We start from the raw sequence: 27,994 nt of genomic DNA on the forward strand, positions 1-27,994 counted from the left end.
CATGTATCGTCTCAGTACAACACATATTCTAGATCTAAATTTGATGGTGTTATAGCATGAAACATCAATTATATTTTCATTGCAGACCTAGTATCGGTGTGGATAGCATCTCAATGTTCATGCACCCTATTGAAAACTGCATACTGCATTATATGTTCCTTTCACAGAGGTTCACAAACTTCATTGGGATATCCCTGGAGCATTGACTGGCCAGATCAATATACTAATGTGTATACTCCCCTTCAAAAGTTTGGTACTGCTTTTAATATTTTTATAAATTGATAGATATGAGTTTATTTTACAGTATTGCATCCTTTGATCATGATATAGGCAGAGCTGCCAAGTAGTACGATTTTCCGTATTTAGTACGTTTTTGCAACCAAAATAAGGCAGTACATTTTTTCTTTAAAAAATATGTTTTTTGTATTAAAAAAAATATATATATATGTCTCTATTTCATAAAACGTACACAAATATGGTTATTAGATCAATGTAATTTCAGGTAACTTGTTTTTTTTTTCAATCATTTTGTAAAAACCAGGGTGAGATATACACAAGTTTCAATGTTTTTTTTTTTCATCTGCAAGAGCAGTGCACATTTTAGCTTGCATGCAGCTTGAGCGCCGTGATGGGCGAGTGCGCCAAGCATTTTATTATGAAATACACTGTTTTGGGGAAAAATACAAAATATTTATTTGACTCGACTGCATAGCAGAGCGACATTTTAGGCGCTGCTTTTTCCGACGACGGCTGCGTGGTCCCTGTCGTCAACATTGAAATCTTAACCAAGGTTTAAGTTTTTGAAATGTAACTTAGAAATGATATAGACCTAGTTCATGAAACTTTTTCATATTTGAGGGTAATCAAGTATTACTGAATTTCCTGTCTTGAGTTTCAGGTCACATGACCAAGTTCAAGGTCACTTAGGGTCAATGAATTTAGACCATGTTCAGGGATCACCATCATTGGATACGCAACTGGCCAAGATGTGATTAACATCTTCTTTAACTGGAAGAAACAAGTTTATCCTGACGATGAGTTGATTTGGATTATAAAAAAAAGAATACTTTCTGATAATAAAAAGCAATGAAAGTTTGACGCAAATCCATAGAATAATAAAACATGAATTTCTTTCTAGTAATACAATCTTAACAGCTTTTTATTTTTGATAGTTTATCTTATTACTTAAAACACCTTTCTCATGGAATCACGTATGAAATATTGTATCTGATGCTATACTGAATACTGATAAGCCAATATTATCTTTTTTTCTGACATGATGTATTTTATGGTATTTACGATAGTGAAAAAAAGGGCCAGTGCAAGGGTCTTTTGATGAGGGCCGGGAAGTGGCGCTTCGACCCTTGGAATCGACATAGTGATCACCACGGTACCGCTAGCGATCGAGAGTAATGCCTGAAACCACCCTAATTATTACAACTCTGGTTACAAGTGCATAGTAATTCCATATACAGAGGGATCTAGAATACCCCCTCCCCCTCCAAGATTTAAATGTATTCAAATGTAAAACAATTTTTAAAAGCGCTCCTCATACCCTTTTCAGTACTTTCTAAAACAGCAGTAAAATTAAAAACAATTTAAAATTTTCTTCTAGAAATTCTGCAATTATAACAACTTGCAACGTGGACATTGGTGGAGAATTATCGATCATACCATCGAGAACATGAATAAATGATATAATTACGGCGATGTATTATTGTTATATACTGTAATAAAGATTTAATATCAGACCCAGCTAATGCATTTGCATTATACAAAATAGCAGTATTACGCATAGTTGGGCAGTATAGGTAAGCATGAAAAGATAGCTTGTTGTAAATCTAGGACATCAACGAGCAAGAACGCAAGTTCAACACACGCATGTTTCAGTTAAGACTATAATATATATATATATATATAAATACACATATATATATTAGCATTCGTTCTCTTTTCACGGCTATATAAGGACAAATTTTAAGTCCCTGAACTAAATACCAAAAATAACGGCATCTCTTAAGGAATCTTTTTAATTATTCCAGTTCAATATTAGACCATACATTATAATTACAAATGTGTATGTTTTAAAGTACCAAAAGTGTGGATGTTGTGAAATAATAATATGCTTTATGGGGACCCCAAATAAAATGTCAATAACTGCCCCCTTGTACTCATTTGTAGCAGATATTCCAAAATATAAGATTTGTTATAACAGACTTGATAGGTTCCTAGATACTTTTGATTGTCTAAATTAAAACCAATGTGGATTCAGGAAAAGACATTCAACTGACCAGGCTTTAATACAAAATAATACACGATAAAATTACAATTGCAATGGCAAATAAAGAACATAATAATAAAGAGTATTCATGGACCCATAAGCTAAGCCGTTGACACTCCAGATTTTACTTTTAAAACTTGAAAATCAGGGCATTCAAGAAATCAGAGTATCATTGTTTGAGAGTTACTTGTCCGATAGAAAATATGCAATTCACAATAATATTTCTCCTACAGTTGATAAAATGCGGAGTTCCACAATGATCAATCTAGTTAGGCCCTTGCTTTTTATGATATATTGAATTGACTACTGTAACGCCTGTTTTATCATTTGTTTAACATGCAGATGACAAAATTGTTGTTCACACAATAGCTTAGAAACTCTAGTAGATACAATTAATTGTAAAGTATATATAGGCCTATATATACACAGTGACCCATATGCTGGACTCGGGTTTAAATTAAACCCTGGTTTAAAGTTGTGGTTTAAGTATGGAGAGCCAATTGGAGCACAAATACTTTATAGTACACGTTCAATATATTAACTCATATGACACCCAAATTGTTCATAATTGTCTGGGAATGATAACTGAAGTATTTTCTTCATAATGAAAGCAAAAGGAAACAAAATAGTAAACATGAGAGATATACAATATAAACATAATTTTTGAACGTTTGGCTCCCCATAACTTCAGCACAGAGTTAGACCGTGGTCTAGGTTAAACCCGACTTCAGAGTACGGGCCAGGGTGTTTCTAAAAAAAGTAACCGAAGTTCAAAGGTCAGCTATATCAAGAATACATCATTCATACTTGTGATTTCTATTCTACATAATTGAGTAACTCATCAAATTTAGTTTGACACCTTCTTTGCGTTACAATTGTCACGGGATACAGAGTTATGGTCCATTGAAGGCGAAGGGTACAAAACCCAGTTTTTCCAAGTTTTGGGTTTTAATGTACAAGCACGAAACCTACTTTGTTGCAAGATTTTGGTTTAATCAGATATGTTCCCTGAAAATTTCAGTGAAATTTTACCCTTCTTATAACTTTTTCGAGTAAATGTTACATAACTGGTGTCTAGCTGCAATTATGACTCGGCACATCATAGGTAACTTGCAGGCACATGTTTAGCATAATATAACTTTTCTTCGTCACAACCCCGCAATGGTTAGAAGAGCAATGCAAGATATGCAGCGTCAACTGTGAGGTACTGTGAAAACGTTGAAGGTTTGGTGCAAAAGTTAGGGGTGAATGACGTGTTCAAAAGAAATTGAAGCTAGGCAGTAAATGCCAATAACTTACAGAAAGTTTACAGAAGTTAATAGGATTTTACTGAAATTTTGAAGGGAAAATTCTGATGAAACAAACACCTTACAACAACAACAACAAAAAAGGTTTCGTGTACATTAAAACAAAAAAAAACTTGGAAAAAGTGGGTTCTGTACCCTTGGCCTTCGATGGTCCATAACTCTGTGACAATTGTGACGCAAGGAAGGTGTCATATTAAAGTATATTCATACCCAAACTCGAAAATATGAATCAATCACCCCTGTACTACGAAACTTACATTGGCTTGCTGTTCATTCTCGTATTTCTTTCAAATTATTAGTTTTTGCATATGAATGCTTCCATGAGATAGCTAGCTCCATCATATTTGACCGAATTATTAACTTTACACCAGACTACTCGTACTCTATATAAGATCAAGCACAAAGCGGCCGTTTGCTATTCCTCCCATAGGTACCAAAACATATGGTTATAGCACTCATTTGCACATGCCTCTTCCGTCTTATGGAATGCACTTCCTAATTATATGAGAAATATACATGATTTAGATAAGTTTAAGGCTTCTCTAAAAAAGTATCTGTTTAACATGTAATGAATTCAGTGCCCACCACTCTTTACTTTCTAATTTCATTCCTTAATTTCATCAAAGTGCATAGGACATGCGTAGCTATGTGTTATGGGCTATAAAAGAACTGAATATTATTATTATTTTGATGAGTCTTGGAAGGGTTCCACAAAAAACGAAGGGACTGTTCCAGCTTTCATCTAATCTTCGATTTTATCTTTTTAAGGATTTGTTCTAACTTAGACAGAAGTTATATAAGTAGCCTACATATTATCTTAACTCTTGCAGAAAAGGTAAGGTACATGTACATACATACAAATTTTATCGCCATATACTAAAGACAAAGTACATTGCACTTATCGATAATTAGACTGCTTAGATTCACAGTTCTCTCATATTCAATAACATTTGAAATGTTTTGGCAAAACTAATCGATGATACAACGCGCACCCCCCCCCCCCCCCCAAAAAAAAAAATGTCCCTCTGACACAGGGCTTAATTGGTGGCATTCTCAATTAAAATATGTACAAGACAGCTCTTTCCATTTTCAAACTTGCGTGAAATTTTAAGTGGTCTCGCTTCAGCAGTCATGAATACACACTCTGTGTTACGTAACAGTGGTGCATTTCAGTGCGTTCTAAGTGTGCAGCACTGCTGTATTTATGTATTGTCCTTAAAACATGTTAACACCCATTTCCCTGATCTACCCAGGCTCAACAGGGCAAGATACATCCAGAATGACATTTGTTTGTTGGTTGATAGGGGAACAAGTGCATTAACCTCCCTGAAAGAAAATAATATGAGATGCACTTAATCAGTGTATCACACTTTTGCCAAAGCAAACTTGACCATTGGATATTTACTTTTTTTATGCAAATAGATAGACCTACAGTGAATACACTTTACCTCATCTACGTACTAACAAGAACAGTAAATGAAAAAAAAATGCAATTGTTGAAATGCATGAAGTTGACAAGCATGACATGTTATCTCCATCAGTGTGCATTTTCCATTATCAAACTTAGTTAAAATAGTTTGTCAAGCACTGATGTTGCCCTTCTCAGGCTCAAGGTTGTGATGCTGAAGACTTCTCTGGTCAGATTCTGACTGATTAAAGGGTGTTGCTAGACAGTGCAAAACATAAGGCAATGCTGCATGCACACATGAAAACATATATAGCACCTCTGTTTTTTTCTGATTGCTCATTTCATAATTATTCTAAAGAACCTGCAAACATTTCAATCTCTGCTTTTTATGCAGGTTCCTTCTTCATATTTCACTCTTATTCACTGCCATTTTCATTATCTTCTGTATTCTGTATGTACCAAACGTATTTCTTGTATTATGTTATTAATAATAATAATAATAATAATAATAGCCAATTTTTATAAAGCGCTTTTCCCTGAATGGCTCAAAGCGCGTTACAGCATATTATTACCCCGGTTATTGGATTCATTTCAATCCCGCACGAAAAGTGCACAATATCCACTCCCTGGGGAGCATTCCTTGCATTCATCGCAGCCTCATTATGGCGCTGGCAAAATCAAACATACAATATCTTTCGCATCCTACCGGGTACCCATTTAGCACCTGGGTCGAGAGTGGCAAAGTGTGGATTAACGCCTTGCCAAAGGACGCTAGACCGCGGTGGGATTCGAACACACGACCCTCTGTTTACAAGGCGAGAGTCAGAACCACTACACCACGGCTCTTCCACAAATATTATATTTTGTTGTGAAGTATGAAAATAAATTCAATTCAAATTCAATTCTGTTACATAATAGATTACGTATTCAAAACTGCTAAAAGCTTTCTCGTTGTATGTTTCAAAGACTTTTAAAATACATTTTTGTAATTAAAAAAAAACAATTTACTTAACAATTTAGTCATCTGCAGTAAATGTCGCAGAATGCCTGAATATATGATGTGGGATCGCATTTTTTCCCCCATTATGTCACGGTGTTTCATGATACTCTTTCATTTTATCTCACGATGAATTAAAACATAAAAAATAAATAAGAATAACTGTGACCTGACAACAATTATAAAAACATTTCAAAAGAGAAACTCGCGTAAGGATCTGTGGAGGTCATAATGACAGACCGTTTGTGCCAGCAAATCATGAAGACTGTCACTTGAATGGGAACACTTTTTTCGCGATGAGGAATATTGGAGCAAAGTAAACGATCTCAGCTCGAGGCAAATTCATGCAGACTTGCTATTGATATCAATTTATGTAGTCATCAAAAGTCAAGACCTGTCATAAACATTCATAATTTTCACAACCGATACCATTGGCAAAACAACATTTAGTTATGATGTTATAAGATGGCAAAGTTGTTAGAAACAATTTTTTCATTGTTGGCTTAAACCATATCATAACTTATAGCATGGCCGGATAAATTGATCAATAAAATATAAGATTATATGGCAAAATAGGTACAATATATTTTTTTATCATCTTTTCTCGCTCATTTCTTTCCTTTTTTCTTCTTCTGTAAAACTCCCTCTTCTTGTGATGGTTGCCATCGTAGATCCCTCTCCAAGAAGGCTTGTCGCCATGGTAACGAATCATATTTGATTATCTCTCCACCGAAGGTGTCTGGAAGTATGGAAGGTAAGAGGTATTCGTGGAGCGTTTCCAAGTTCTGACCGTGTAGTCTGACCTATATAGGTTCAAGGTAAAAAGTAAATCATTCCTGAAATATTATTGATCAGATTGACCAGTTAAATAGTTAATTAATAAATATTTCAGTGAAATGAAAGTACAATATGATTGCAAATCACAATAATATATTATTAAATTATATGCAAAATGAAAATCTGTTTCGGGATGCATAATACAAGAACGAGAAAGAGGCCAAAAAGATTTTCCATGAAGTTTTTCCTCTCTCGGATCTATTCCTACATAGTACCTGTAGTAACTGGTAACTTTTTGGTATAAATAAATGATAACTGAGTATCTTACCCGTTTTCTGATCTTCTCTTGCATGAATGGTTTGATTATCGTAAAGGCTCCATCGAATAGTAAACTTTCATTGATGAAATGGATGCCCTGAACTCTTACTGGTACACAGTTCTAATATGGAGGCATAATGAAGATAGAATGACATTTTATTAAAAATGAAAGCACATTGAAGCGGTGATGGTCCGTATTAATTAATTTTAATTTTTTTTATTTATGTATTTATTCATTCATTAATTTATTCATTCACGTTTATTTCAACGGGGTAGCCCTTTCAGTTAGCAAATTGATTTACAAGGGGCCCTGTAACACAATAAAAACAACACAAGATTGATATTACAATATCATGCATAAAAAATGAAATATAAAGAGAATGAAAATAATACATATAATAACAAAAATACAATATGAAGAAAAAAGCTTTAAAAAGAAGGAGAAAAATAGTTATAAAAAAAGAGCCTAAAAAATTACAGAATGTAAGAACTGCCCCCTACTTAATTATGATGTGTATTTTCAGATTTCATCTTTGTTACCATCCAAATTTGAGCTGCCCATTTTAATTCATGCGCGTGCAGTTCCGACCTGTTGCATTGGAACATTGCAGTTCACGATGGTGAGTCCCCGGAAATTAATTTCATGTTGGTTACTACATTCTCAGAAAATTTCTCCCAAAGTAACCCCGAATGTTCCTGCAGTCTCGAGAATACTCGAGGTATACAGGTATTGTAAAATTTACGAAAAACTGGTATTTGGTGTACGAAACCTTATGATTTTCTTGCAATAATTTTTTTCCTATTTTATTAAATAGTAGAAAATTTCCTGTTATAACAATTAAAATAATGATCCTGTATTTTTTATGTAAACATGGTAAAACTCTTCTGTTTTTAATTATTTATGTGTTATTGAATCTTTTATTTTACTTATTATTCATTCTTGATGGTAAAATTCCATTTTGCTTTTTAAGACAACCACGCTCGTACATTTGTTTTCTTCCATTGAGCAAGTGAGCTTTGTCGAATATTACATGATTTATCATTATTTGCACGTAATTTCCTTTCTTTCCTCACCTGAAATTTCATTTTCGATGCATCATTTCTCTTTGACTTGTAAAAACTGCTTGTAACGATTAAGAGGGCAAAATTTATACAACCTCACAGGCACATGTACATGACAACCGCTCAATCTCTCAAAAATAATCATTATGTATAGGGGTCAAACAAAATATGGAATAATCCCATTACTGAAGAATAGAATTGTGTACAAAAATAATAAAAAGAGAAGTGTAGCCCAAACTTTTTCTTAATTTTTTTCTTTCTTTTTTGGCTTCTCGATGACTTTCAAGGAGGTAAATATCTACGGTCAAGAGGACCAAAGTTCCCCTCTCCAAAAAAAAACTACGAACTTGGAACGGATTTTGAGATACTGACCATTGTTATCATTGTCACCATTATCATTACCACTAACACTAATACGATCGTTGTTATGTATGTGCTACCGCAACCACCAACAACAATCTACTATCACTTACATCGCCATCATCTTTCCCTGAAATTGAAAAATAAATTTATAAACATATAAAAATTTGAAATGAAAATAAAAATAGATGAATAAATAAATAAATAGATAAATAAGTAAATAAAATAACAGAAGTTTTAAATAAAAATAATTCAACAAAATATAGTCGAACCTGAAATATAGAAGTAAGTTTCTTAGCGACTGAAGGGGTCAAACACATAGCCTGAGATATATTGACCCCTTCAAGATCAAAGAGAAGGATGACACCATTGATTTGTGCAGCTTCGTCTTCTACAAGCTGATCAATCACCATGAAGAGAGCTAGAGCGATGTCAGTAATAGGATATTCTCTTGGATCCCAATGACCTGGTGACAAAGAAAAGCATAATACCGCTCTCGAATTTCATTTACATTCAAAACATTAATACTAATCCCCCGAAAAGAAGGGGAGTTCCAAAGACCAGGAAAAAGGGACACCAACAAGTATTGACAAACTGGTACTCTTTTCCTTTTATTTATATGTTTATCACTTTGAAAGGATATTGACATAGAATTCGACCTACCTGCTATTTAAAGAACAAAAAAAATCTTTGGTATTATATGCTGCTAATGATAATTTAGTATTATTATAATTTCTAAATACTTTTTTTTTCAAGTATCATAACAGAATACATAGCTTGAACTTGCGTTTTACACTACACCTCTGTTTGAGAGATCTACGCTCTACATATACAAACAATGTTTTAGTGGATCTTTCCTTATGTACGGATTAAATTGGCCCGATTTTTTAATTATGTAAATTTATACTGATATGAAAATGTTTTGGAACTTTTGTGCATTAACTAAATGTGTAATAAGTTCGTATTCATTGAAAGTGAAATAAAGTTGAATTAACTGCGAATTAAGCTGGATTATAATGAACCAAAATTATAGGGAATTTAAATTGACTATTGACTAATTTTGCCCTTGCCTAAATTATAAGATATTTATGAATAATTAAAACATATCAAATTTTTGTGAAGAAAGCTTAAAGGTCACTTTCTATGTTTCACAATAGGAGAAGCAAATTTTGAGAGCACACATAATAACAATAAAATTAACTTTGAGACTTCATATCTAAATAAGCGGTTTTTTCTACTTATTGGATCATCGATCTGTAAAAGTTATATCCCATCCTAGTCTTCTCAATAAGCTGTCATTATTTTATTCATCTTTGTATTAATGTGTAATTGCTGATCAGTTGCTGTAACCCACCTTTAGTGAATTTTAATGAATTTCTTTTGGATGCCATCTTCAATTCCGAGTTTTCAGGTCTTTACCACATAACTTCATGATGTTCATTTTTAAATAATTTATGTAAGATATCCATATAATTGGAATAATTTCGGAAGAAGATGAACTTGTTTAATTCAGCGTTCTAACTTCCACTATATCAACATGGGTTGAAATGGTGATGATAGTGAATAAATACTTCTTCGGTTGGCAGAACTATTAAAGATTGCATTGAAGCCGGAGAGCTGCATTTTCAATATTTGCTTGATCAAAGTCCAGAGGAATAATGATATTACAATATCGGCTGTATACACGATATGGTGAATCTTGCGTTGAATATTGCAATGAAATTGAGATATCTGCCTTATGTATTCATCTGGCTTAAATAGAAAATGCTTGACTGATGTAAGTATTTACTTGATTTTTTTTGACAGGCAAACAATATGAAAGATGAAGAATTTAAGAAATAAATTGTCCATATCGATATTGTTGTAAATGACGTAATATGACAATGATCTTTTGACGTGAAAAGTGATACGGTTTTACATTACAGTATAATAAACAATAAAATCGTATCAACTCATCTAAAGGTCCACTTAAAAGTGCCCAAAATAAATTAAAAACCGATTAAAACCTTCATTGAATTAACACCGCCTCGTCTTTTCCCCCCTTTATTTACTTGAATAATGAACTACCATGGACATTGGTAATTCTTACATGCTCAATTAATATTATAAAAGATCGATGATACATAATTATAATTCGATTTCTATTAATCTAAAAAATAGTTATTTATCCTCTCTTTACCATGGTAACCATGCTTTCATTTTATTTTTTTAATGTAATTTTCTTCCCTTTCGAAGCCACATAATTATGTTACGTTACTTGCCTCTCCTACATACTATTCATGCTATTGATGATCCTAAATCGGTAAATATAATCATATCATAATCAGCGTGAAAATCATTTTGTCTTACCTGTCTTCATCGCTACTATATGTCTTCCTTCACCATCAGTTGATTCCAGTACGTAGGGGTAGCCATCATCTAAAACATGTTTGATACCAGTTGGGTGGTACTTTTCAAAAAAATCCGGATGTTTAACATGAAGTTCGTAGTACTTTACAATCGATTTGTAGGCACGATCTACATCAAACTTTTTCGCGCGTAAAAAACGTATCAAAAATCTGGAATCGGTATTGAATACTATATCCTTTCGCTCTTCCATGCGTTCCCTGAGCTTTTGTATCGCACTTTCCCTCACGCTAGGTGTCTCTCCAAGTTCAAGCTCAGCTTTTTTTCTCAAATTATCACTCATGGTCCATGTGTATGACGCCATTTTGATTCAAACAATCGATACGACCATGTCACCATTAAAGCGATTGTGGTCAACGTCCGAAAATTTCACATTGGAATTTACCAACATCATTTGATAAATAGATTCTTAAGAAAAAAAATAATAAAGGTGTTCTTTTTTTTTTAAAGAGACAAATGAATTATGTTCTAGTTGTGGCTCCGTTTCGGATGAAAACAGTCCATCAGTATATTATCAGTCCCTAGCTCACAATGTAATAATTAACACCTGTATATGACATGACGAGGCCGCTTTGTACGTAGAATTGCAAATCATAAAGTCCAACTGATCAATCATTATCTCAAGCAGTCTAATTATACATTACCTCACCTGATAAGCATGGACTAGTACAGTTACACCAAATGTACACGTACAATATGTCGTTCTGTTCATGCTTTGCCACAGTGTAGGCCTAAAATATTATTTCTATATCTTAAATAGTTGTTTGTGTTTTTCCCCTGGTGCGACTTGGATCTGCCGGTGTCAGCATACTAACTTGTACGAAAGTTAGTTGATAAAGGTTTATTATGAGATGGACTGAGACTTATGATACCCATTTACTATTTGGATTAAAAAAAGAAATCATGACGAACCACAATCATATCGATAGGTGTATAAGGTGAGGAAGGTTAGTAAACATCGGAGTCAGTTATGATTTAAAGTCAGATAGTTGATGATAGAAAGGGGTATTGACATGAAAATATTACATTCTACACCCATACTCACACCCACTCTCATCATTTTTTGGATTTTCATTTTCTTTCTTTTTCTTTAATTTTCTTTCTTTCTTCTAAAAGGAAAATAAAACACTTGAAACCCGTTGAATTAATATAAAAGAGAAAATCATTAAAACAAATCAATTTAATTTTAAGGAATATGGAATGAATAAAAGGAAAATTATGAGCGTTTGAATACTGAGATCAACATCGCTATGTAGATCCCTTTGGTAATGCCAAAATATTTGTGTACATAATATATACAACTTCACCACTGCTCTCATGACTTAAGTACATATTTACTCTATTATATCTATATAGTTTATCGTAAGATCAGGTGTTCACTTTTCAAGTTGGTACGTAGTACAGTTCACAACACTATCATCTTGGACGTAATGATTGTCTGATTATTAGAATAAGTAAAGAACCATTGTTTTAATTTGTGGTATACTTTTAGTGTACAAATAGGAGGGTTATTGTGACATCATAGATCTTGTTCTCGAAATTCAAATACTCTCTGATTGTTTGTCCAAACTCACTTAAACTTTTGTAAATCATATTCTTTCATATTTTTGCTTTCACACAAGCTTACATATTCCACAAGTTCCATTTTCCTACCCGCCACACCCCCCCCCCCTCTCTCTCTCTCTATTTCTATTGCTCTCTCTCTCTCCATCCAACTGTTTTTTTTTTCTTATTTGTCTATTTTCGTTTCGATCATCAATCCTGGTAGGCGTACACTGCCATTAAAACCACAATTGATAATTACTATTATAACAAAGCATACCGAATACTACAATGATTAACTTAAATATGAGCTAAGGAAATATATGTAGGTGTAATACGCAAATTTATCAATGATGGGTCCAGAGTTTAAGGAGTCTTTGCACGGGCGACACCAGGACATATTTAGAGAGAGCAATTCGTCGTAATATTTGTTTCCTTTATCGAATTATAGGGGTATCATAGAGTACTGGTGTAAAGATGAGGTCGGGAAGTGGGGGCCGTGTCCCCCCCCCCCCCCCATCCTAAAAAATGTACAAATTTCATGGCCAAGAAAACATGGAGAAAAGAAGAAGAAAGTGAAAGGGGAAAGGGTTAAATATGATATATATTTCTCAATATTACACTCTTAAAAATGTTGGGCAACACACTGTCCACACAGCAATTGGTTAAAGCTTTTTTTTTTCCAATTTTGGGAAGTTTTAAAAAGCTTAAAAAGCTGTGTGCGCTGTGAACGCCTAGCTTAGCCGGGTAATATAGGAGCGCCTTGAGCACCTAACAAGGTGGATATGTGCGCAATATAAATACCCTATATTATTATTATTATTATTAAACCAATAATGTGTGCTTTGGGTAAAAACTACACAGTATCGGTTGAAAACTACCCAGAAATAATATAATTTTATAATATATTTAAATGGTGTAAGGATAAAAAAGGGCATATTATTTTTCTCCAGGAAACTTTTAGCACTCAAGATATTGTTAGTAATTGGAGTTCCATGTGGGATGGATTTTGTATTTTTAGTCACGGTACAAACCACGGTAAAGGCGTTATGATTTTAGTAGATAAAGGGTTTGATATCTCAATAAAACATACAATCATCGATACAGGAGGTAGATACATTTTTATTATTGGATCTTTGCAAAATCAGGAAGTAATATTGGGAAATGTTTATTTCCCTGTTAGTAGTAAAGTGCACGAGCAACTTGAGTTTTTGGATTCTATTATTAAGATTTTAGGAAGAAAGGAGTTCCAAAATAAACCTTTTATTATAGGAGGAGACTTCAATATGGTTAGGGATATTTATTTAGATTATGATGGAAAAATCGTTAACAAGAAGCAATCTAAACTTAGTTCAATGTTCGAAAATTTTCTTACGGATTATAAGGCCTTAGATAATATATGGCGTGTTAAAAATGATTCCAAGAAACAATATACCTTTCATCAAGGAAATCCGTATATGCAAAGTCGATTGGATTACTGGGTGGTTTCAGATATTTTAGAAGAGAAAGTGTTGAATTGTAAAATAATACCTTCATTATCACCTGATCACTCAGCAATAGAACTCAATATTAATTTTAATCATATGGTCAAACCAACGATTAAGACTGGTTATTGGAAATTTAATAACAGTTTATGTAAGGACGAAGAATATGTTAAAAGTATGAAGGAGGAAATTATTCGTTTGAAACAGATGTTATCAATAGAGATTATGGACAGCAGAATTTTATGGGATTATGTTAAAATGGAAGTCCGAAGTTTTACTAGGAAGTACTCAAAGAAAAAGGCAAAAGAAAGAAGAGAAAAGATTACAAAGTTGGAAAAGGAAATTGTAAAATTAGAAGAAGAACTGCAACAAAGACCAAGTAATAAAAATAAGGATTCAATTGACATTTTAACCAGGAAAAGAAATGAATTAAAAGCAATTTATACTTATGTTAATGAAGGTATAAAAATCAGATCTCGAGCGCCGTGGTTTGAAAGTGGGGAAAGGGAAACCGCATATTTTAAACAATTGACAGATTCTAATGGGAAAAAATGTGTAATTAAAAAACTTAAGGTGAATGAAAATATAATTAGTGATGAAATTAATATTTTAAATGAAATCCGAAAGTTTTATTCATCATTATACGCTAAATCTGAGGCAGGATTATGCGACGATAATACGTTTTTTCCCGATAGCTTACCCAAACTAACAAAAAATCAGAGTAATCACTGTGAAGGAAAAATAAACCAAGGTGATTGTATTGAAATCTTAAAAGAAATGCAACTTAATAAATCTCCGGGGAATGATGGACTGAGCGTCGAGTTTTACATTACATTTTGGTATGTTGTAGGTGATTTAGTTATTAACGGGCTTAATGATAGTTTGATTCATAAAGAATTATCGCCCTCTCAGAGGCAAGCAGTAATTACACTAATACACAAGGGGGATAAAGACCCTACAGTCATTAGCAATTACAGACCCATTTCACTTCTCAATGTAGATTATAAAATTCTCACTAAGATACTTTCTAAAAGAATAAAAGCGATTCTGAGTAACATTATTTCAGTTGACCAGGTAGGGTATTTAAATGACAGAAATATTGGTGAAGCAGTAAGATTAATTAATGACATGATATTTCATACCTCACATTTTAATAAATCGGGTTATTTATTAGCAATCGATTTTGAAAAGGCTTTCGATTCAATTTCACACGCTTTTCTTCAAAAGGCACTTTGTTCATTCGGTTTTGGAACGATGTTTAGGGATTGGGTCGAAGTAATTTACACTAACACACTATGCTGCGTTTTCAATGGAGGGAGATCAACTGGCTATATCGATGTTGAGCGGGGGCTAAGGCAGGGGGACCCCCTGTCCCCATATCTGTTTATATTGTGTATAGAGTGTTTAACTCACTCTATTCGAAACGATAATTCAGTAAGGGGTATTTGCTTTGGCGATACAGAAATTAAGCAGGTTCTTTATGCTGATGACATGACAATATTTGTGCAAGATTTAGACTCTTTAGATAGATTATACATAATCCTTGAGAAGTTCAAGAAAATATCTGGACTGAAAATCAATAAAAATAAAACTTTCATTTTGCCTCTAGGGCCTCCTGTTCCACCGGGGAACAGCTTTCCATTCGGTAAAAGAGTTGATATTGTGAAAATACTGGGTATTTACTTTTCACTCAATCCTGATGTCGCTGAAGAAATGAATTTCAAAGAAATTTTGAGCAAAATCAAAAAGTTATTAAATTGGTGGAAACAACGAGATCTCACTTTGATAGGAAAAATTCATTTGCTTAAAACGTATGCGTTTTCCAAATTGACTTATGTGAGCTCCCTATCTTCAGTTCCAGACTGGGTTTTCAAAGAAATTGATGATACATGTTTTGACTTTTTATGGCGGGGGAAAGACAAAATAAAAAGAAATACTTTATATCTGGATTACCGACAAGGTGGGCTAAAAATGCTCAATTTCAAACTATTTATAATGGTACAAAGAGTGATGTGGATTAAAAGATTAGTTACTGGTGACCAGAGAGCAAAATGGAAAAGATATTTTAAATTTCTCCTGAGAAAATTTGGTGGTCTTTTAATATTTTACTGCAATTTTTCCCCTGATATGGTCGATGTTAAATTACCAAAATATTACCGAGAAATGTTATGTATTTGGTCTGATATGAATATTTTTATTAAAAAAGATACAAATAGTAAAAGAAATGAAATTTTCTTTAATAATAAGTGTATTTTGAAGAAAGGAAAAACGTTTTTTCATGAAAATCTGTTCCTCAAAAATATTTTTAAATTTCATCACATTACAGATGTTAAGGGGGCACTTAAGCCGGATAATTATTTCAGATGTATGGGATTGGACGAGGAGGAAGTATCAGTTATTCAAGAAATATTTGCACATACCCCCAGAGAATGGAAAGACAGATTAAGAAGGAATACTTCAGTGGACGGCTTGAATATTGAATTTGTCTTTTATGAGAAAAAAATTCAATTCGACTCGGTTACTTCCAAAAATCTATATAGAGGGTGTATAAAACAAATTGCTGAACAACCAGTCAGTTTTCATAACTTAGCATTATTATATAATCTGTCAAATAAAGAAATTGAGAAAACATTTTATCGTCCTAGATTTAGTACGTTGGATAACAAATTGAGAGAATTTCAATTTAAAATGTTATACAATATCATCTTTCTGAATCATCACTTATACAGGTTTCATTTTATAGCAAGTGATAAATGTTCCTTCTGTAGAAAATACGAAGAAACATATAAGCATTTATTTTTTTAATGTGAAAAAGTAGGAGATTTGTGGGTACGGAGTAGTAATTTGTTTGGCCTTCCAATTCTAAAAAAACTAAGCTGGATGGAAATCCATATTGGTCTCGAGGAAACAACCGAAAACATACAATTACTTAATCATATCATTTTGCTAATCAAATATTTAATATATCAAGGGAGAGGGAAGGGTAAACCACCAACTCCTGAAGAGATAAAGGAAAAGTTACTTATTAGCAAAGAAGAAGAAAAGACAATTGCATTAGAGCGTAATACGTTAACGCGACACTATAAAAAATGGGAATATTTAAAGGTTTTATAAACATTAACCAAAATAAAAAGGATGGGGAAGGGAGGGGTGCCCCTCGTCTGCCCGTACATGGAATCGATCGATCACTGTCGCTGTAAACTGACCTCTGTCCTGTCTGTTATTGGTTCGTGTGTTTTTTTTTTTTTTTTTTTTTTTTTTTAATCCTTTTAATTGTTCCTGTCCTGTCCTTTGCTTTTTTTTTTTTTTTTTTTTTTTTTTTTTTTTTCTCTCTCTCTCCGTTATGTGTATGGCGTTTTTTTTTTTTCTGTCTTTTTCTCCCGTTTCTTGTTGTTGGTGTGTTAGTTTGTTCAGCTTTGGGGTCTGATAGGGGGGGGGGGCTCATGGGACGGGAGAATGCTCATATACATTCATTCTTTAAATTTGCGTAGTTGTTACGTCTTTGTTTTATTATTTGCTTTATAGCTGCATACATAAGTTGTTGAAATGTTATTTTTGCATGAGTTCGGATTATGTCTCTTTTCTGATACAATTTGCCTGCTATGTTTATTACACTGTTATTTAATCTGTGTATTGCACTGCTGCAATTATCATTTTGTTCTATATTTTCTTGATTATGTATGTATGAAATTTATTTGAATGAATAATAAAGATCACTACAAAACAAAACCCAGAGTTGGATAAATCTTTTAACCTATTCTTGTGTGGACAGTAATTATGTTGCCCAACAATTTAAGAGTGTATGTCAAAATCTATCACACAATTTTTTGTTTGAATAGAAACGATATTTTTGCTCGCTTGCATCTTTGTAGAAATGGCCTCCTCAAAATGTCTGCCTCACTAAGCTACTGTCACATAGAGTTAAACGTTGTTGTTTTTGGCGTTCATTCAGCAGAAAGACTTCAACGCAGACCTCTTATACTTTTCTTTTCACGCCCCTCGGAAGGAATGTTAATGTGGTACTGTTTGACTTGAAATGATACGTATCTTTTTTATGCAAGACATTTCAGCACATTTTGTAATCATCAACAAGAATCTCCGAGACATTTGCGTTAAATATCAATGATGAATTAATGTGACCTCGAAACACGAGCTGAAATTTATCTTACCTAAACATTAAGTCTTAGCATTATGGCGCCCTTAACTTGGTATTTCCACAATATTAGTAATTTAAGAGTGCGTCTGCCAATCGCAGTTTGTGGTATAAAAACAACTTTAATTGTGGCATGATATATGCAGGGCTACTACTGTATCTATTCTGCAATAGATGATCAGTTCAATAACATCATTCACTTTGTAAAAAAATATAGGAATGGCCATAATAATGTATTTTAGAAATATAGGAAAGCCATAAAAAATGGTTAGCAATAGGGTACTACAGCCAGAAAATATGAAGGAAAGAAAATGCGCCCCCCCCCCAAAAAAAAAAAAAAATAATAATAATAGTAATGGCACCTGCACCTGACCGTCTCATTTTTGTATTTTTTTATTCTCTATCTCTTTCTCTATATCTCTCATCTCTCTTTCTCCCTAAGTTTATGTTATTAAAAAATATATATATATAATTATTTGTATAAAAAGTAGTAAGACAATACAGTAGCAATAGTGACTACGACGGCCCTTATAATTCCTCCATTCTATCACTACCCTCCCCCCACTTTCTCCCCTTCTTTTTTGTTCTTTTCATGACTTTAATAATCACGTATTGGTCGCCCCCATTGCCCGGTTGTACTGCCCCTGGTTCATTGTGAGGACAAAATTATTAAGATGCTCACTTGAAATAAAAATACGAAACTACTTCTTGCAGCCGGGACTTGCAGACAGTGGCGTACTGTGGGTCAAGGCTTGGGGGGAGCATGATCAGAAAAAATATTAAGCAGGAGAAGCGCACTCAATAGCCATGTACACTAACCTGTAAAGATACATTTCAAGGACTGATTTTTAGTCATGGATAGCATACGTTTCTCAAAAAATTATATCCCTTTTCCCCCTGTTTTTTTTTTGCCAACCGATGGGGGGCGGGAAGTGCCCCCTATCCCCCACCCGTAGTTACGCCACCGCTTGCAGAGTCAACATTAAAATAAAGCATACTTCCACTCAAAATAAGCATTTGGTATAGATATTCATATATGAATTATATGCACAGACAGTTCTTTAAAAAAATATTTTCAGATTCATTGAAACTAACTTATCATCCCTCAGTCATTGTAATAAGAATTATGCCTAATTCATGTACAAATTGTCTTCTTCATACACAGATGAGTAAAGTTTGTCTTTAATGTGTGTGTAGAGACAGACTATGGTAAATACACGTACTCAATAAACTTTCTCGAAATTTTACGATTATTGAATTCATTTTCTTCCGTTTATTTCATGGAGATATTTATCTCCATGATTTAATACTGAATGTGTTAACACATCGATTCCTGCGATCGAGCTTCGCCCATCAGTTCAACATAAAACATGTACGACCTGAAATTTTGACACCAAATTATGTTTGTTGCACACTGACTTTACACCTTAAACAGATACTCCAGGCTGAGAATATCATGATATGATCCTATGGATTTGATATGATAGCTGCAAAACTGAAAATTTCGTTGAAAGTGGATGATATAATGAAATTATTGCAATTTTCATTAATTACTATTTTTATTGTATGAAATCTTTCAAATGTAATTACTCTTACATTTTTATTCATTTTTATCTCCATTGTTAGATGCAAGTATAATCAAATTCATAGCAATACTTAATACTATGTTACATTATTAAAGCCACGAGTGAGGAGGAAGGAGATTACCGCCCCTAGCTTTAAAAAGGCGCACTGACGGCCTATACCAAAACTTAACCCTATCAAAATACATGTATAGCATCATTACACCACTTCAAGGAGCAGAATGTTGATTTCTGACGATGAAAGAGCAGATATCATTTGCAGACTCATTGCATATTCTTAATGACTGTTAGAAAGAAATAACGCGAAATTTCAAAATGACATCATTCCGCCATTTTACATCCAATTTTGATTACATTTTCATTGCTTTGCTTGAATTATTTCACTTATTTTATTTTAATATATATGTTTAACCCGAGTGTCAATTTCATGAATTAGTGAGAATGAACGTGACTTACGTGAAGCAGAATAGATGGGGGTAAAATTAATACTTGAAAAAAAAAACATTCAAATTGAGGTAGGCCCTGTGGTCCGTCTCACTATTCTTAATTTTGCTTCCTTCAAATCCCTTCTATTCCACAATTTTGAAATTGGCTACCGAGAGTGTTAATTATGTTCATAAAAATGTACAAGATATATTATAAAATGTCTCTTAATATTGCATATTTCATCAACGTTTTCATAAAACTGAGTTTTTAAAATACTGTTTTTTATTGCAACAGAACAATCCAGGAGAACTTCTTTAGCAGTAGCTTGAATCCCCGGATCTGGATGTTTGGATATCACATATCATTTGTGCCTGACATGATGCATCACACGGACCTGCGTCGTACTGGCGATGAAAAAACCTATAAAAGCAAAGACAAGATTGGAGTTATATGACTTTACTTCTTTGAAACTATGATCCATTTTATTAAATAGATTTTCATTGTTGTTCCTTTCCCAATTAACGCAATGACCAAGGGAAACAAATTGTATACAATAAAGACCTGTCATTGGCGAAATGAGCCAAAAAAGGTACTATTTTTTTTTTTAGATTTTGACATAACATTCAGAAAACAATATCATATATCACCTCTCTTTCCCATTTCTCTTTTTTTTTTTTTTGGGGGGGGGGGCGCTTGCCCACACCCCGTCTGTACACCACTGATGTATCTTTGGTTTCAGCAAGTAATATTGACATGTAATCCGTTCATGGTTGAATTGTTATTATTATCATAATGAATTTGATTCTATTATGATAAGTTATCCTCCTCATCATTATCATCATCATTATCATCGTTGTTATTATCCTTATTGCTGTTTTTGTTATTCCATGCCACCCATTAACGTCAGAGTGGATGCCTCTTGAATATTTATTACTGGGAAGAATATATCCCAAGAAACTAACATAATTCACACAGGATTTAACATTTTGATCATGCATATTTACAAAATATTTATACAAATACGATAACTAGAAAATGTTCATTAAGAGCAAAGAAATCCAGTACGATTTCTTACTTTTTAATTGACATGAAATCACTCTTAAAACTTCGTGCCAAAAGTCACCATTGATTGATAAAAATTACTTTCAAATAGAGCACTGTCGCAAATGGCATGAACAACTCTATATGCTTTTTTCTCCCCCCCCCCTTCCACAATTCACCCCTTTCAAGCGATCTCTTTCATACCTGTAATATTGATTGAAAATCGTAGTATTTGACTTCATTTCATCGACAACTCTGTTCCATTCACTGGGTTGCAATGATGTCATGTTAAAGGCATTCTGAAACAAACCAGTACAACTTGATAAACATATTTGTTCAGTTAAAACATTTTCTGCATTCAATAAAACGATACAAATTAATACATTATGAAAGAAAAACGCTTAAAAAATCCATATCATGGTTCCAAGTAATTACAAAAAAATCCCAGATTTACCCGGAATGAAGTCTCAATATTTATTGATAATTATTTCTCAGAAGCAGTTCTATAGGTCAAATTTTTAATTTCAGTTCAAATAAACATTTATTTTCGTCTATTTGTCACAAAATATTATTGTTAAATATAAATTATACAAAATCATTTGCCATAATATAATATAAATATATAACATAACGTAGTTCCCTGAAAGCCAGAGCTTGTGACGGGATATGCCTATAACAGAATAAGGGATGGATGCTACTTCCTTTTTGCTTTTCAATGTAAATAAACATCTTCAAAGTAAGGTACTACAATTTGTGAGGCTACATTAGAAAAATTGCCAGACATCCAACAGATGTTGTTTTGATATGCATAAAAACCAAAGTCTAACTTTTCCCCGATTTGAGGAAATTCCCTGGCTTTTCTCTGACTGGAAAAAGGTAAAATATTTTTTTCTCATTTACTTGATGGGCTTAAATCCGGATTATACTTCCAAATACTCACCCTTAAAAGTAAACAAAATAAATAAAAGTGTAAGGGAAATTATCTATTTCATTTTTTATACAATAATTTTTTTTATAACATATAATTTTCAAAGCAGGGGATCTTCATAGACTGGATGCATAATGTCGATGCGAAATAATCTAAGGTGTATAAAATTTTAATTTCATACCAAAGGAATTTCCAAGGAAATATTCGAATACATTAGTATAATTGGAACAAAATAGAAATGTGTGGGAAATATATATTGAATGAATCAATTATAATTAAATGGAATTGCTAAAAGTCATAATCATGAGGAGAGTGCATGACATGATTATACCTTTGCATGGTACTCCATACGCCATATTGGTTTGTCAGTAAGGTTGGCTTCGGTGAGGTTGAGATAGTAGTTATCATGATCCAATACAGCCTGTTTATCAAATCATAGATAACACATTTCTAAATTGAGACTTTTTGATGAATAAATAAGTTAGGACGACAAGGGGAATATTAGCCAAGGAAAAAAGAGGTATTCATGATTGGAAATCATCTAGTCTACATGGACCTGATTCTGAATCTCATCAAGTCGAGCTGAAAAGACAAGAGACACACTGCGAACGCACTTTGAACAAAATGAACACACTGTGAACACACTAAACACATTGTGAACACACTGAACACACTGTGAACACACTGAACACATTGTGAAAACACTGAACACACTGTAAACACACTGAACACACTGTGAACATACTGAACACACTGTGAACATACTGAACACGCTGTGAACATACTGAACACACTGAACAAATGTTAAAAAGTTGTGAACACTCTGATTACATTTTGAACATACTGAACACACTGTATACGTACTGAACACACTGAACACATTGTAAACACACTGAACACACTGTGAACACAAACTGTAAACACTGAGCACATTGTGAACGCACTGACCACACTGTAAACACACTGTGACCATACTTAACACACTGTGAACATACTGAACATACTGAACACACTATGAACATACTGAACACACTGTGAACACACTGAACAAATTTTAAAAAAGTTGTGAACACACTGATTACATTTTGAACATACTGAACACACTGTATACGTACTGAACACACTGAACACATTGTAAACACACTGAACACACTGTGAACACACACTGTGAACACACTGAGCACATTGTGAACACACTGAACACATTGTACACACACTGAACACACAGAACAAATTGTAAACACTGAACACACTATGAACATACTGAACACTCTGTGAACATACTGAACACTCTGTGAACACACTGAACACATTGTAAACACACTGAACACACTGTGAACACACTGAGCACATTGTAAACACACTGAACACATTGTGAACACACTGAACACATTGTGAACACACTGTGATCACACTGAACATATTGTGAACACACTGACCACACTGTAAACACACTGTGACCATACCTAACACACTGTGAACATACTGAACACACTGTGACCATACCTAACACACTGTGAACATACTGAACACACTGTGAACATACTGAACACACTGTGAACATACTGAACACACTGTAAACACACTGAACAAATTTTAAAAAAGTTGTGAACACAATGATTACATTTTGAACATACTGAACACACTGTATACGTACTGAACACACTGAACACATTGTAAACACACTGAACACACTGTGAACACACACTGTGAACACACTGAGCACATTGTGAACACACTGAGCACATTGTGAACACACTGAACACATTGTACACACACTGAACACACTGAACACATTGTAAACACTGAACACACTATGAACATACTGAACACTCTGTGAACATACTGAACACACTGAACACATTGTAAACACACTGAACACACTGTGAACACACTGAGCACATTGTAAACACACTGAGCACACTGAACACATTGTGAACACACTGTGAACACACTGAACACATTGTGAACACACTGTGATCACACTGAACATATTGTGAACACACTGACCACACTGTAAACACACTGTGACCATACCTAATACACTGTGAACATACTGAACACACTGTGAACATACTGAACACACTGTGAACATACTGAACACACTGTAAACACACTGAACAAATTTTAAAAAAGTTGTGAACACAATGATTACATTTTGAACATACTGAACACACTGTATACGTACTGAACACACTGAACACATTGTAAACACACTGAACACACTGTGAACACACACTGTGAACACACTGAGCACATTGTGAACACACTGAACACACTGAACACATTGTAAACACTGAACACACTATGAACATACTGAACACTCTGTGAACATACTGAACACTCTGTGAACATACTGAACACAATGAACACATTGTAAACACACTGAACACACTGTGAACACATTGAGCACATTGTAAACACACTGAACACACTGAACACATTGTGAACACACTGTGAACACCCTGAACACATTGTGAACACACTGTGATCACACTGAACATATTGTGAACACACTGAACACACTGTAAATACACTGAGCACACTGTACAAACTGAACGCATTGTGAACATACTGAACACACTGTGAATATACTGAACACACTGTGAACATACTGAAAACACTGTGAACACACTGAACACAATGTAAACACACTGTGAACACACACTGTGAACGCACTGAACACACTGAACACACTGCAAACGCACTCTGAACACACTATGAATACACTGCACTGACGTGCAATGGGGAGGGTGGGATGGCTGCAAAGCTAGATGATCTGGAAGTCACCAAAACACTTTCGTCAAGACAAAAAGATAAGATGTGATGTTGGATGAGATGTTTATCTTGATAAGAAGAAAAGAATACTGTATTTTTTTTGCTCAGTTTCATTTTTAAATGATTTTATCTTTTTGTTTTGGTGTCCAAATGAAGTCTGATCTTACTCAGGGTTAGGAGGAAGAAATGAAGGAAGGAAGGAAGGAAGGAAGGAAGGAAGGAAGAAAGGAAGGAAGGAAGGAATGCAGGGGCGGATCCAGCTTTCGCCAATAGGGGGAGGGGGCTGCGGCCTATTCAGCCTCCCCTGGATCCACCAATAGAATGAATGAATGACTGTGACTGAATATCTTAACATCTACTCTAGATATCAAAATCCAGTCCTACATTATTTTGTAAGAAAACGATTTAAAACTATTTGATTATCATAGCCATAATTTTGCTTAATAAATCTATGGGAATTCATAATTTCTATTATATCTTTTGAATGTACCCATGTACAGTTCGTGTAGTTGCCATCAGCTGTGTAAACGCGATAGCCCGGATTTTGTCCGCTCGGTGTAACAGCTCCCGCAATATAAACTACGCTGATTGGCCGATGGGAAGTGGCGTTCTCGTAAAAAAGTGTAAACTGGTCCTTATGCCTGTGGCCAAAGAACTGTCCCCGAATTGTGCTCTCGTATCTGGAATGGGGAATTCATGAAATGAGAAAGAAATATAAAGATCGAAATCGAGGCATAGGCCTACCAAAGTTGAATTAGCATAGCTGCCATCGATGGTATAAACACGATAACCCGGGTATTGCGTATCGGGGGTAATAGCTCCTCCCACATACACCACGTTGATTGGTCGGCGAGTTTTGACGTTTTCATAAAACAGGTGAAACTGATCGTGATGGGTGTGGCCAAAGAATTGTCCTCGAATAGTACTCTCGTATCTATGGGAGTAACGACATATAAACTATTGGGTTATCGTGATCACTCTTTCAAACCAACATCTCTGAATACAGAGAGCTTTTCTTTAAAACACACGGATTGATATTTTTAGACTGATTAAAAAACGTTCTAGAAATTCCTAATAAGCGTCTGCAAAATTTTACAAAGAGAAATTATAGAATTAGAATGTAAAGAGCAATCTATAACTGGCCCGACATAATTATGTTAATTTAACAAGAGTGATTCCCTATTTAACTGGATTAAGATACATTATAGACTGGTATGTGATTACAAATTAATAAGGCCTAATCTATGAGAGAATGGACTGGCTAATTCATCTAGAAGTATGTCAAATCTCGCCTCCTCTGAAAACACACGTCTTTCAGAATGTTTGACTAAGTGAGGTTCAATCTGTTTGAATATCCCTTGATATTTATAGTGTAAATGTTTGATTTTTAAATCTAAAATTCTAACAATTTTCCAGCTTTCCTCACGCATAGAGACCTGGGGAGCGTTTCATGAAAAGACTTGTCAGACTTTTTATCCGACAGTTACCATAGGAACTGTCATCTTCAGCCAATCAAAATCAAGGAAGTTGTCAGATCTGACAACTTGTCGGACAAAAATGTTGATGAAACACTCCCCTGTATGTGTTACGCGTCTGTTAAGAATTGTACTATTATTATCATCATTATAGGTAAAAAAAAAAAAAAAAAGGGGGGGTCCTAACACGTAAGCGTCTACAGGGCAAGAAGATATGAACGGCCTGTTACCTCTTGACAATAAGCTCGTAGTTCTTGCTCCATACTGGTAATGTACCACTTGGTGGAATGTGACCTAGAATGTGTACCTTCTCTCCCGCTGCCTCAGCTGCTTGAAGGACACCAATCAACCACTGTAATTGACCATCGGGATCAGTACCATTGATCTGTAACCACCTAAAACAGAATAATACAGGTGAATGCACTGTTGAAATAACAACAATAATAATAATAACAATAATAGCTAATAATAATAACAATAATAATCATCATGAGATGTGAAAAAATGCGGATCTTTTTTACACGTTTGTAGATGATGATATGGGCTAGACTGGTGGGCTTGGCGTATATTGAAATTTCAAATACACAACAGTTCATAGATTAATTTAATAGACCTATCACACTAATCAGCCACTGTCTTTGAGGGTAGTGAACACATTGATCTTTAAACGGTCACTATCAGAAAGTTACATGTTATGCTGTTGGGAATTTATCGTCAATTAGCAGGTTCAACTAACCGTCTTGGACGTCTACAAGAAATCTCAGATTGCACCAATAATTTATACCAATATCTGCATATCTGTTTTCTGATTTATTACTACAATTCTTGTAAAATAATCAAGCAGCAAACCAAACATCTTTATGCTTCATGTATGCATTCACAGAGATAACATTAACTTATTACTGATAAATTATTCATGTATCATTTGCTTTATTGAATATAGGATATGGCATTACCAATTCATTGGGTTTCCAGCATTCGAGTTAAGTGACACAACACGAAGACCCGGATACACAAGGACATCGTAATAACCACCACTGGAGTGAACAAAACAATGGAAAATGAAATATAAGATTATTTCTTAATCAATACTTCTCATTAAAAAAAATTTATTGGGCCAAATTTGAATGAATAGTTCATGACAAGGAAGCTCGTAACAAGAAAGTTTGATGTTCTTACCGTTGAATATTTGCACGTGTTGCATTAGGCAGCCAACCAGCTTTATCTATCCAATTATGAGCCATAGTGTTATATAACCAAGTCTCTGATTGGTCACCTTTTATGACGTCAGTAGGTGGAAAGCTGGAAGAAAAGCGATTGTTTACAAGTAATGTGTAAACCTAAAAACACCCATGAATGCGTCTACACAGTTTCAATAAGTTTTAATAATGTTGCTGCTGCTGATGATGATGATAATAATAATGATGATAATAATAATAATACTATAAACAATAATAACAACAACAATAGTAAAGATTATAATGATAATAATACTGATAATAAATATTGCTTTCTGACAGAACATGGAAAGCGCAACTATATATAGCGAAAGATACCACTCATTGCACTCAAGGAAGTAATCCTACCGGACACACATTTGCCTCACCTGGAAAGGGAGAGCGATGGCTTAAATGGAAAGGAATCAAACAAGGTGAAAGTAAAGATCTC

At 34.0% G+C, this 27,994-nt stretch overlaps 2 protein-coding genes across 5 annotated transcripts in view; both read right to left on the reverse strand.

Moving 5' to 3' along the window:
• Positions 1-6,516: 6,516 nt before the first annotated feature.
• LOC129253776 (alpha-tocopherol transfer protein-like) lies at positions 6,517-11,764 on the reverse strand. The gene is made up of 4 exons (XM_054892238.2): positions 10,860-11,764; positions 8,783-8,976; positions 7,099-7,209; positions 6,517-6,796 (listed from the first exon to the last, which is right to left on the reverse strand). Exons 1-4 carry the CDS (start codon positions 11,218-11,220, stop codon positions 6,602-6,604), a joined length of 861 nt encoding a protein of 286 aa, XP_054748213.2. The 5' UTR covers positions 11,221-11,764; the 3' UTR covers positions 6,517-6,601.
• A 7,344-nt stretch (positions 11,765-19,108) lies between these two features.
• LOC129256290 (sphingomyelin phosphodiesterase-like) overlaps positions 19,109-27,994 on the reverse strand; it is a 29,643-nt gene continuing 20,757 nt past the window's right edge. For 2 of the 4 annotated variants that reach the window (XM_064110950.1, XM_064110892.1), the window contains 7 exons: positions 27,506-27,628; positions 27,283-27,363; positions 26,557-26,721; positions 25,596-25,785; positions 22,405-22,494; positions 21,350-21,444; positions 19,109-20,524 (listed from right to left, as the gene is read on the reverse strand). In XM_064110950.1, coding sequence (XP_063967020.1) covers positions 20,419-20,524; positions 21,350-21,444; positions 22,405-22,494; positions 25,596-25,785; positions 26,557-26,721; positions 27,283-27,363; positions 27,506-27,628 — 850 coding nt within the window. In that variant the 3' untranslated portion in view covers positions 19,109-20,418. Of the gene's footprint in view, positions 20,525-21,349; positions 21,445-22,404; positions 22,495-25,341; positions 25,532-25,595; positions 25,786-26,556; positions 26,722-27,282; positions 27,364-27,505; positions 27,629-27,994 lie in introns of all 4 variants that reach the window. The other 2 variants (XM_064111002.1, XM_064111060.1) reach the window with 1 other exon arrangement.

This window comes from Lytechinus pictus, chromosome 1 (genome assembly GCF_037042905.1).
Source record: "Lytechinus pictus isolate F3 Inbred chromosome 1, Lp3.0, whole genome shotgun sequence".
NCBI lineage: Eukaryota > Metazoa > Echinodermata > Echinoidea > Temnopleuroida > Toxopneustidae > Lytechinus > Lytechinus pictus.